Raw genomic sequence first — 12,801 nt, forward strand, 5'->3', positions numbered from 1 at the left:
AGGATCTGGTGGTAGAACGGTACTTTAGGGGAAAGAAATACTTAGGCGCATAGAAAAAGATATAGGAGTATTTTTCTGAGTTATCTAAGTGAGCCAAGAAAGATCATGGGACTAATGGATACAATTTCTTTCCCAGTGGGGTTTTTATCTTTAATACCCTATTCCTTTTTCTCTTCAACTTTATATCCACATTATCAAAATTGACCTTTCCAGTAAGAAGTGTAGTCTGTCTCCGCCCCACCCCACCCAAAGAAGCTTAGCTTTCACATTATTTTTCTCACTCACAACAGTTTTCTGATTAAGTGTTTGTAAATTTGGAAAACACCCTTCCCTTTTTTTTCTTTTTTGTGCTATTTAAGACCTTGGTTGTAAGTGGCTGTTAATATAAAGCACATCTCGAGTTATTGGTTCATTTTAAGTGTGGGTGTAATAATTCTCAAATAAATAAAGTTGTTCATTTCTGTGGTTGAGGTTGGCTTTTGAGAAAATATAAAAATATTTTCATTGATGTATTCCTCATAGGAGTCAACAAACAACCCTGTTACGGTAGTTCATATCTGCAACCTCAATGCTCTCCATTGTAAGAGAGGAGTTTAAGGAACCAGTACACTACATAACAAGTATGAGGCCAAGGATTTCTGCATAGCAAGACCTTATTTAACAACCAAATGAAATAAATCCTAGCTGAAATGACAGAGGGAAAGGAAGTGGGAGAGAGAAGATTGAAGAATGAGGAGGAGATATTGGTACACTGGATCAGAAAGTTTCTCCCTGCCTAGATAGTTGGCTGTAGAAATGTAATAGTGGTTAAAAACAGACCAAGCAACTATAGATAGCTTCAAAGCTTTATCAAGTAACAAATTCCTCCTCAGTAACTTTGCAGGTCCTAAACTCTAGAGTAAAGCCCTTCTAGACCATTTGTTTTGTGACATTGTCTACTGAAGCAGAATGTCATGTAATGAGAAATGTGCATATATTTGCTACTTTTTTGATGATCGCTATAGATGAAATACACTTTTGCATAAATTTTCATTTAGTGTTTCAAACACTCTTCGTAAACATTGTAGTTTATAGCTTTGAATTGTCAAAAACTTCTTTTGCCAGATAAACGTTTGATTGCTTATGGCAGTCACATATTAATGTTTAAACAGAAGTATAGCCTATGTATTTGACTCTGAAGGTTTTCTGTGTAATTAGTTGCGTAGCTTTTTGTTTATGTGCCTGCAAATACTAGAATTTGGTATAAGAGATCAGGGATGACTAAAGCAAGTTCATTCAATTAGGGTTCTTAGGACTAAGCTGTTTCCTCGCATACTTTGCCGAGGTTGTATTGTAAGCCAAACCTGTGTGTGTGTGTGTGTGTGTGTGTGTGTGTGTGTGTGTGTGTGTGTTCATGCTCTTGTGTACATGTGTGCATGCTTTCTTTCATATTGTATCTTTTCCCCTTCACCTGTGAGTTTTATATTATTCCTCTGAGTTTTTTAAATCTTATATCAAACCATGTTATTATATTGACACCACCAATAGTGTGAGGCCCTTTTCCTCACCTCTTTTTTCCCCTTAAGTTCCATTCCTTAAAGTTGTCAGTCATTTCATCTGCCCCCTTGTAGCAGAGACCGAAGCCTAGCTAGTTAGTTATCTCTGATGGGTGAACTGACTTTCAATCCTGACCTGTAATTTATTTCCAAAGTTTTGTTCAACTAATTGTATTCAAAAGGTTTTGCATTCCTCTTTCTCCCCTTGGGCCTGTTTATCTTTCTCAGCACTCTCCTGTGAGCACGTGGAGCAAGGGAATATTGAATCAAGTGATAACGCAACAGAATGGGAGTTTTCTTTCTCTAGTGTGCTGGCTGCAGACCACTTTGTAGTTCAGATCTGTGTCAGGACAGTGGCTACAGCTCAGATCTGGTCACAGCCAAACTCTGTCTTTGACTACCTGTAAAAGCCTCTGCAGTCATGATTTCTAATCTATAGAATGAACAGATGGCATTTCACATTCTATGACTCTTGTGCTTCTATAGTTTACGAAGTTCTTATTCTTTGTGAGCATCCTAGAATATCATAATAACAAAGACATTAGCAGTTTTGTAGGACATCCATAAGTGCCTAATCCCCCCCAACCCTTACTCCTTACTAATACTAATACTAATACTAATAGTAATAGTAATAGTCATTACTAATACTTAAACACACACACCACAATTTTGACTTTCTCCACTTTCAACACTGTTAAGACTTTCCAGGCCTCATGCCCTAAAGATTTAACTTATTCTTACTTTTTCTGCAAATAAGCTTAAATTACTGGTATCTCTTATTATTATGGAGATTACTTACTTTTTCAGTTGGGTATAAATCTGTATTTTCCACAGCTTTGATTTCACCTTATTTTGTTCAGGAGTTAATATAATTAAAAATAGCAATTTATTGTAATCATTACAGTGTAACAGTTTATAACATGTGCGTTAGATGAGCAATAGATACATTTTTAGTGTTTCATGTTTTGTACATTTACTCTGTTATATACATTTAGTCTAAATCAATAAAAATACATTATGCATTCACAAACAGCACATACTTAAATAAAATATTCCATTGTGAAGTGAAAACTGTCTTTTTATGTTCAAATTGCTAACAAATTTTGACATACATATTCCTTTTTTAATAGTGAAATAATGTATGATAAAATTCATATGGAATTTATGATAAAATTTATATGGAATCTAATTCCTCAAAGGTCACGTTTTAAATCAATCTGATTAGAACATAATGGAAAATGGGCTGGAATAAGATGTATAATCATGTACCATGGAACTATAATTTTTAATGGAAAATTTAGTGTGAAAGAAAAGATTTTGAAAGGAGATTCTTCATATAATTTTGCTGCTATTTTTGAAACATTGAACATAGAAAAGGAATAAAGTGAAGATGTAATTAAAAAAGACTTTTTCAGTTCATGGCTCTTGGCGACAGAGAATGTTTCGTCATCTTTGACTTAATTCTGACATAAAGCCTATATAAAATGCAGCGTAGGCTGTGTTAGTGATCAGAGGCACTTTTTAACAGGATTAATCTTCTCATGGAAAAATGGAGTGTTACTTTGCTTATCTGGGAAGTAAGATTAAACACAGACTTCTAATGGCAATTGACTAGCCTTATGCATAGACAGATTTAATAATCTGACTGATTCAGAGTTCCATGTTATCCAGGAAAACAAAAATCTAGTCTCTAGGTGAAGGTGTATTTGTACTGGCTGAAGATGCAGCGCACACCCTGGTGTAGTGAGGTGTTTTCGCTTTACTATGGGGGCTGCTTTGTGCTATGCACTCTGATGCTGTTTCTTTCTTCTTCCAGGAGGGTTGAATGAAAGCAATTGTGTGTGCCACTCTTCTGCCTTCCCTTAGAGGACACTGTCCTTAGGTGGGTTCAGGGCCTGGGCACGATGAGGCTGAGATGCGGAAGTATATGGCATCATTTACCTCTCCTTCGCTTCAGAGGCATGGCCCGTTAGTATTTAACAGAGATATTACTAGTGTGGATGCTGGAGTGGAATTTAGTGTAAAAACTTTATTTCCAATAAATATAGCTCTTTTTTTATTTATATTTAGTTGTGTTTTTCTGTAATGAATCCTTTTTATTTTTGTAAGTCTGTTTTCCATTTCTGTAACAAAATAATAGAAGCCATGAGATTTATACAGATAGGAAGCTTATTTACCCCCGAATTAGTAGAGTCAAAAGAATGTCACCAGCCTCTGTCTGCCTCGTTGAAGGACTTGCTGGTGAATGGCACTGTAGCACAAGTGTCAAGGGTCCCATTAAAAGTGTTCTTTTCCTCTATCCACACGGGGAAATGAAATACTGCCAAGGACTGCTGCTTTATCTATGACTCTTACATAGGTCTTTTCTCTGCTTTCCGCTGACTAAAAGTAGCCAGCTATCTGGCTGATTTTAAGGAAAAAGAGAAAACAGGAAGCTTCTCACTTTTAAAGATCCTGGATGTTTGGGTTAGTTTGTTTTTTCTATGTCCTCTATTTAGCTAAGTAGACTCATTATCTGTATGATGCTAGCTAGCATCAACTACGTTAGCTTTGCATGTTTTGCTCCCATTGTTTTCTGTGGAAAACTGATCCTTATTGCCCCTCTGTTCGTCCTCTTTTGTACTTTCCATCCTTTGACTTTATAGGAGGTGAAGAAGACCATACATTGGTTGCATTTTGAGTGCACTGATATATTGACTAATCAAGTGTTTGCAATCACTTTCTTGTAGACAAGGGAGAATTGGTTAATACATGTTTAGTCTCTGAATGTAAACTGAAGTTGCAAGGTTGGTAGTAACCTTTAGTTTTCATTGTGATATTCAGTATCCTGTAGTATAGAAACTATTGGAGTAATATCTGTCGGTCTGTTGCTAAGATCACTTATCCTAGCTTTCCTTCCCTCACTGCTGCAAGGATGGTCACACTTGTGAGGAAACAGGAGAAGCTGGATGGTCTTCAGTACCATTCCTCAGAGTTTTTACTGGCAGTTATTTAAAGCTTTATTGGAAACTTACGTTCCTCATGCTTTTTCTTTGGAACACACTCGGATGTGTTTCCACATGTGAGAGGGTACTGATGAGAACTCAACCTTAAAAACTAGAGTCTTCCCTTCTTTTAGAAATCGTAAAAATAAAATATAAATTCTACCTTAAAAAAAGTAGATGATTGTTATTTGGCAAGATTAAGCAAAGAGGATTAAGCCATTGTTAATAGATTTCAGCTCTCATTCTTTAGACAGGATAAAATGGCCAAAGGTATTATGTACTGGAAGGAGATTTTTGTGATAATTTAGCATCTAGGAAATATGCAACCATAGTGTGACTGTTGGGAATGGCAGATACTGTTATCCCCATGTTAGATTTCTCTTCTTTATGTCTTCATGTCCAGTTGCCTATTTGATGTGACTGGCCTAGTTCAAACCTATGCCTCATTTGCCAGGTAGGAAAGTATCAGTACCTCTCTACTCTTAGCCTTTGTGAATTTTTCTATTTACACACAGTCGGCTATCTACACAAAAGACACTTACTTAGTACCAAGTGCCCAGGCTTCGTTTTTGCTAACAGTACAGTGATAGATGATGTTCCCTTTTTGGTATTTATTATACAAAATAGTGTTTCAGTTTGACATGATCTACTCGTCTATGTATAATATATGCTTTGTTCATTTCTGTTCTCCATTATCTTTTTTAACCATTTCTGTTCTTCTGTGTGTTGCAGTTGTCCTTCCCCAATGTTTGTCTTTCTATTTCCGCTGCTCAATGTTTCCTTTAGATTTTACTTAGTTTGTTTCACACATAGTGTTTGCCTCTAGAGTCTGGCTCATGTTATTGAACTCTGGTTACATCAGTTTCCCCGTGAATGCCTGGGTTTGGTTGTTCTGTTTCCATTCACTCTTTGAAGTACACATAGGCTGATCCAATATTGTGCTTTTTGTGAACACTGCCAAGCTGATCATGGATACGCACATGCTCTGTTTGCTGACTCTGAGTTCTTTGCTTTTTACAAGCAGTCTTACTTTTTAGTGGAAAGAGATAGAAAAATAAATAAATGCTCTGGAATAAAATGTTAAAAGACATAGTAAAGATGTTGGGTAAGCTGGTTATAGGTTTTGTAGATGCGTAAGGCATCCAAGGGCTTTTTAGCGTGTTTGGGTAGAATTCCTTCTCTGTAGTATGGCAGAGAAGGTGTAACTAATTTGCAGTTAGGCAGCAGCAAGAGTAGCAAGGGGGCAGTTATAATAACGTTGGTAGTCCTAGGAGGAGAGAAGTAACAGCCAGGGAGATGTTCTTGAGTGATTGTGTTGGTTAATTTGGTTCTTAGGAGGTAAGACCCATTAGACTCTCTGATGGACTAGCTATGTTTGCCATAGAAGTGCAGACTATTTAGTTTGAGCCACTGAATTAAGAGTATGCTTCTTTTCTCCTGTAAGGGTTGATATTGGGAGAGAGTTATGGAGGGAGGTCTACTAAAGGAGTTTAACTCTAGACATGTGATTTTGACACTTCTACTAGACGTTCAGTTGCAGATGTTGATGGTAAGCAATTGGACATCCAGTCTGGACCTCAGAGAGACTGGCTTAGGAGCAATAATTAGTTTAGTTATCTCTGTTGGTGCAACCCTTGTGCTCATCCATTCCCTCTATGCCTTGCCCAAGTTGTATTTACTCCTTGTGATTATTGTGATCTTCCCTTCTCGCCTTTCAGTCACTATTTGTGCTGTTTTCCAGAAGATCTAAGTCGATAATATGTAGTTCTCTTCATATATCTACAAGATGCTGAATCTTCAGTGACTCTGTGAATAAAACTCAGGCTTGTTAGGCTGACTTTAAAGATCTTGGATAGTCAGGTTCCTGCTGGTGTCATTTAATTTGCTTAATACTCTGTTCACACTATATTGACATCCTTGTTTTTCATACTCTTGAATGTGTGACTTTTTAAAATTGTTTATATTGACCTATATATTTTTTCTCTGCTCCCTTCCCTTTCTTTCTGCTCCCCTTCTGTTCTTTCCCATGGTCCCATGCTCCCAATTTGCTCAGGAGATCTTGTCTTCTTATACTTCTCATGTAGGTTAGATCCATGTATGTCTCTCTTATCTAGGTTCTCTGGGATTGTGAATTGTAGGCTGTTTTTTTTTTTTTAACTTTATGACTAAATGCCACTTATGAATGAGTACATATGATCTTTGTATTTCTGGGTCTGGGGTACCACATTCAATATGATGTTCTTTAGATCCATCCATTTCCCAGAAAATTTCAAAATGTCATTATTTTTTTCTGCTGTGTAGTACTTCATTGTGTAAATGAAAACATTTTACTTTTTCATTCTTCAGTGAGGGACATTAGGTTCCTCCAGGTTCTATGAACATAGTTGAACACATGTCTTTTGGGTATATAACCAAAAGTAGTATTGCTGGGTCTTGAGATAGGTTGTTTCCTAATTTTCTGAGAAATCATCATACTGATATCTAAAGTGGCTATACCAGCTTGCACTCCCACTAGCAATGCAGAAGTTTACCCCGCATCCTCCCTAGCATAAGTTGTCATCAGTGTTTTTGATCTTTGCCATTGAATGTGCATCTTACACACACACACACACACACACACACACACACACACACACACACCCCTATTTTCTCTCCTTTCTTCCTCACATTCTCACCTGGCCTTCTTCAAGCCTTGGATTAGTTATCCATTTTTTTCAGAAAGGTCATACTTGCTCTACATGCCTGAGACTTGTCTTTTATTCTGTGGTTCTTACTGAAAAATTGTCAGTTTATCAGTGTAGTTTGACTGCCATTTATTTTCCAGTCAGTTGTATTGGGCCTTAAATTCTGTGATGTTGGGATGTCTGCTTCATCTAGCATCGCCCAGCCTAACATTTTTCAGCTGGTGCTTAGTGCTTCTTATTACAATAAAGGAACAAAAGTAACCATGCAATAAAATCAGCCCTGTGTTTATGAGGTATATAGGAGTATAATTTGTATTCTCTTAGGGCAAATAAAATTTACAGTGAAAGCACATGGTGTTTATGAAGAATACTGTATTAACTGAATAATTACTGGAACAGATTTGTAGTTTTAAATACATGCTATAGCAAACAAAGAGGCAATTTTTTTAGTATCTTTTGTTTAGTATTGTTGGGATCATTTCTTAACCTTTTCTAAATTAAGTTTATCCACTGCTATAACTATGTTCTCATTTGTTCAAGTGATCTTACTACATACACTCCCACACTTCACGCTAGCATTTTCCACATTATAACTGTTTTACAAGCTCTTTCCAGTTCAGTCTTCAGCCTTACTAAATTTTCAAGCCTGACTCACCAGTGTCTCTCTGTAGTAGTGTATGTCCAGGTGGTAGGTGATAATATTTGTGTTTTTCTTACTTTATGATTTATTATATGCACATGTTAACTTTTTTTGGTTGGAAAAGTTTATTTCTTGCCCTTTTGCCCTTGAAGTTCCTGCTGATTTTAGCATAAATCTCTCTTTGTCTTATAGCAAAAAGAAGTACAGATGATTTTGAAGAGAAGAAAATTATTAAGAAAAGAATCAAGGAACTTAAATTTCTAGATCCTAAAATTGCTCAGAACCTTTGTAAGTATATCACATATGAATATCATTAACGTATCAATTCTCTGTGGATTGTTTCTTGAAATCTTATTTTGTATATATTTTGTGTCTTGTTTTTCATTATTTTAATTTATTTGCTTGAATACTAAACTCAAATATAACTCTCCTTCATGCAAATTATGAGATTTAAATTCTTGAAAAGATTAATATGTACTAGAAAATAAGAAAAGAATTTAAGATGAAATTTTGCCTCCCACAAATACAAAAGGAAATGCTCTTTAATGTTCTTTTTTTCAAGTATTAGCAATAAGGAATTTGGGTAATGATATCACACTTTGATAAAAGAATCAGTAATCCATCTATTCTTTATTCCTCCCGAAAATCTATTATTTGTGATACTTGATCATGCAGGCCAGTAGTTAGAATATTAATGGAAATAAAGATGAGGAGGAAAATGAATTCCATTATCCTACCTGAGCAGCTCAGAGCCTTGTCCTCAAAAGCATTGCTGGAAATATTTTAGATTTAATTACTGTTATGGGAGCTAAATACATAGTGTTCAATTGTCTTCCTGGCTGAATTATTATAAGAGAAGGCAATAATTTTGTTCCTAATTCATTTCTTACTACATCTTAAATGCATCAAAGAGGGTTTTGCTTGGAGCCGAGATAATTTGACCTGTGTATATTACTTTCTGGTGATGCAAGAGGGACATAATATGAAGAATCTAGAGGAATAAGTAATGTTAACATGGCTTTTAGCCTGCTTCTTAATTGTTACATGTCTCGATTGAGCTCTTGGCAAACATTGGAACCAAACAATTCTCCAGCCAGAGGATAATGTTCTATGTAGTTGATTAAGGAGAGAGTTATATGAGAGAAATAGGTTCAAAAACTGGACTTTCTAGTCTTTCTATTAGTTTTTCAGAAAAGACTCTTCACTCCAGTATAGACTCAGATTAGATCTTTATGGTCTATTATGGTGGTATTAATGCTACTGGCCAATATTCAGTTCGTTTCTTGGGGGCGTAGATTGATTGCATATCTTGACCTATTTTATATTGTTATTATCTTGTTACTTGCTTGAGCCTTTGAATATGTAAATGGAGATGCTATCACTTCTGGGTAGAAGCATTTGATTGTTGTTTTGGTCTCTTTCAGAGTTATCCATCCTTGTAATATGATAATTTGATTATACTGCCTAGCTCCCTCTCCTTGGGATGTATTTTTTTCTCAATTGGAAATGATATTTTTGCATGTGCATAGTACATTACTTAAATTATCGGCCTTAAATATCTGCGTATATGGAAATTCTCTCACTGCAGTATCATTGTCTCACATAGAAGCACTGCAGATTTCTCATTGGATGTTGTCAGAATTAGACTGTGTAATCTCAGAAAAGTAATTTCATGTTTTGAAAACCAAGTGTTTCCAGCTTTGAAATTGTTATTCTTGACTTAAAATGACCTTTTATGTTTCTGAATGCAACCATTTGAATACAGTGTTTCCTGAATGGATCAGCTAATTTAGTCAATGTCTTTGACTCAGAGTTGGATAATTGACTTTCTGGACAAGGTTATTTATTTGTGTAAATTACAGACCATGTACTAAAATGTCATGAATTCAGAGATTGTAAACTACTATAGTAATCGTTATTGTCTTTGGTGCAAGTTTCATGTTTCTTCTCACTTTTATTGTATCCCACCAGGTAACTTTCAGCATTGACATTATTGATAGGGAATCTGGTGGATTTTCAGTTAAAAAACCTTGACTTTTAGGTGGTTTATTCTGACAGCAGTTGAGTTTCTGTGTGCATAATATACATAAAATATATGTGCATTGATGTTTGTAGATTACAAAGTCACAATATTGCCATAGAGAAGGATCCTGTTCATGTTGATTGCTCTAGGTAGAGGGTGGTTTTTCTAAGTTATTTAATTGAGAAACATGTTTTGGAAAACCATTCATTGAAAAGATCCAGAAGCTACATCACTACATATTTGTCTGTAATCCATTATATGTTTATTGCCACCCTTTCAGATTGTACCCAAGTGTTCCAGTTTAAACTCTACCGTGCCTTAGCAGTTGCTTATTGCCACTAAAGGATATTTGGAGTCAAAGTTCTTTTCTGGTTATAAAACACAGTCTTGGGGTATTGAATCGTAAGATTAGTCTGGTCTAGACAGTAACAGCTGGTTTGAATGAAACAGCTTGGTATGAAACTATAGTTGGTAGGAGAATGCTGACAACTGACCTGAGAGATCCCCTTCTCAATATTACCAAAGAGAAACCTGATGTATATTTGCTGTGTCACTTCCCAAGTTTGAAACATGCTGTCCAACTTTGAGACAAGAGCTAAAAGCTACTCATTTATTTACCTAACTTGTTTAAAGGTGACTTACTTCCCATCTGTTGAGTTCATGATTGTTTTGGCAATGACTTAGGGCCCAACAACTCGGATAGAATTCTGGAATCGAGAGAAGTCTCGAGAGTTTTATGAGATTCATGTATTCTGCCAGATTCTTTCAAAGTTTGAATTAGACCTTTAAGGAAAAAAGTCCCTGAAATCTACAAACCAATGCAAAGGTTGAAATATTTATAAATAGCCTCACTGAACACACACACACACATCGCTGCTTGTAAAAGCTGTGTGCTGCACTTAGCTGAGCCCATGCTGCTGCTGTATTCTGTCCCATCACACTGGGAGGGGCAAGGGATGCCAAAGTGGTGACATTCATTTTCCAGCACCCATTGGATCCCTCAATTGCATGTTTTGTATGTGACTCTCAGTAACTTCTGTAAAATCTTTAAGTTGAGCATAGGTATTCGGTTCTTTTCTGTTCTCCTTCTTAACTAAACTTAGGTCATTAGAGCATAGCTATGTTAAATTGCCCTTATGCATCTGTTACAGGACTTCTAGAATTCACTAATGGTACTATAGTTTGGATCATGCTTTATGTCAATAAATAGTTCATAAAAGTCAGGCATGGAAAAGGTGAACGGGTAGAACATAGAGAAACCCAGACATGAAGCTTGCAGCTTTTTTTTGCTAGAAAGTTGGTGACCCAGTGCTCAGAGTATTGATAAGAAAGGTAGCAAACTTCCTATACTGAGACTTTACTGGAATTTCATCATAGTTCCTCCCTGCATAGCTGGTCTTAGTTTTCACTTCCTTCAGAAATAGAGCTTTTCCATTGCTCAAAGCTGGTTTCATTGCTCAAAACCCACATCATAAATCACGTTGTTAACCTGAACTCTCTAGTGTAGCCCAATACCTTCAGGTAGCAATAATATTATTCAACTAGCAAAAATGACTCTTGAGTTTAGATATTACCTTTCAGTAGGATAGAGCAAAGTGCCTTTGAGTTAGGCCAGCCCTGTATGTCTTCCATTATCTCACTTGTCCAATGAGTGAGGTGCCTTTGAGTTAGGCCAGCTCTGTTTGTCTTACAGTAGCTCACTTGTCCAATGTGTTGTATTCTTTTTATACTCTTTATTTCAGCTTATGATATCTATCTTCTTATGCTGTGTATTAATTATACCTAGCAGAGGCTTATAGAATATGTGACATAATTTATAATCAACACCCATAGCTAAAGAAAACAGTCATTATTTAACCATATATATTTTTATATATAACCATATCTATTTTTCTCTGTCTCTCCATGTGAGGTAACCCTCTTATCCTGAGTTTTGATGAAGTACTAACTTTCCTATTAATAGTTATGACTGTTCTGTGTACCTGCTCTTATACAGTAAGTGTGATATCAATTAGTGCTGGATTTTACATAAAAAAACAAACCACACTAATGTATTCAGCTATGACAGTGTAGCATTTCATTCACTGACTGCTATACTTGATTCATACCGTCTTTGATAACAGTGAGACAGCCTTCCTGTTAAATATAGTACCCAGGGTGTTTCATACAAAAAATTCTATTGAGCGCTTACCAGTGCACTTGCCAACCTAGAGTTCCTGTTGATAGTTGTGATAGAAACTGCATGATTGTGTGGTGAACTTTGCATCACATATGTGATCTTAGGAGTCCATGCCAATTCACTCCTCCCCAACCTTGCTTCAATATAATTGTCTTAGAACTTCATCAGTGCTTGGTCTTGGTGATCTGAAAACATTACAGTATTTCCTTCTCAGAAATACTGTTTGTCATAAATCTCTGAATACTAAAGAGTCATAAGCCACGTTTTGGCGGGTGACTTCTTTCATGATCTAGCCATGACAGGTTGGTACATTCCAGTGTGGGGGAAGGTGGATCAGAAACATTCGGGAGGACGAACGGTAGGGGCAACAGAGATATGAAAGAAATACAAAGACATGGGATAGTACTGGGAGGGCAACTCAGTGTATACTGAAGACTGAATCGGCCCATGTTTAATTTTCATATGCTTTTGTCCCTCAATACAAAAAGAAGGCAAAAGACTGGTTTTACATGACTCAAAGGACAACAAGAACAGTTACTTGCTTCATTGTTTAAGACATCAAAGCATTATTTCCTGAGTAAAGCGTTTGATGTTTTGGGCAGAATATGCAACGAATATACCCTAGATCAAGTATTGTGTAGGCAGCCACTCTCTATGTCAAACTATTTTAAAAACGAAGGAGCATGAATAGGCTTGAATTCTTAGACCTTTGGTCAGGATGCAGCGGATCCACCTCAGTCCACCATGTTAATGTCC

At 36.3% G+C, this 12,801-nt stretch overlaps 1 protein-coding gene across 1 annotated transcript in view; it reads left to right on the forward strand.

The window, feature by feature from the left end:
* The window catches only part of Diaph3 (diaphanous related formin 3), a 449,862-nt gene that overhangs the window by 196,610 nt on the left and 240,451 nt on the right, over positions 1–12,801 (forward strand). Inside the window, exon 18 of the mRNA XM_038310273.1 lies at positions 8,036–8,131. Coding sequence (XP_038166201.1) covers positions 8,036–8,131 — 96 coding nt within the window. The remainder of the gene's footprint in view (positions 1–8,035; positions 8,132–12,801) is intronic.

Source organism: Arvicola amphibius, chromosome 13 (assembly GCF_903992535.2).
Source record: "Arvicola amphibius chromosome 13, mArvAmp1.2, whole genome shotgun sequence".
Classification (NCBI taxonomy): Eukaryota; Metazoa; Chordata; class Mammalia; order Rodentia; family Cricetidae; genus Arvicola; species Arvicola amphibius.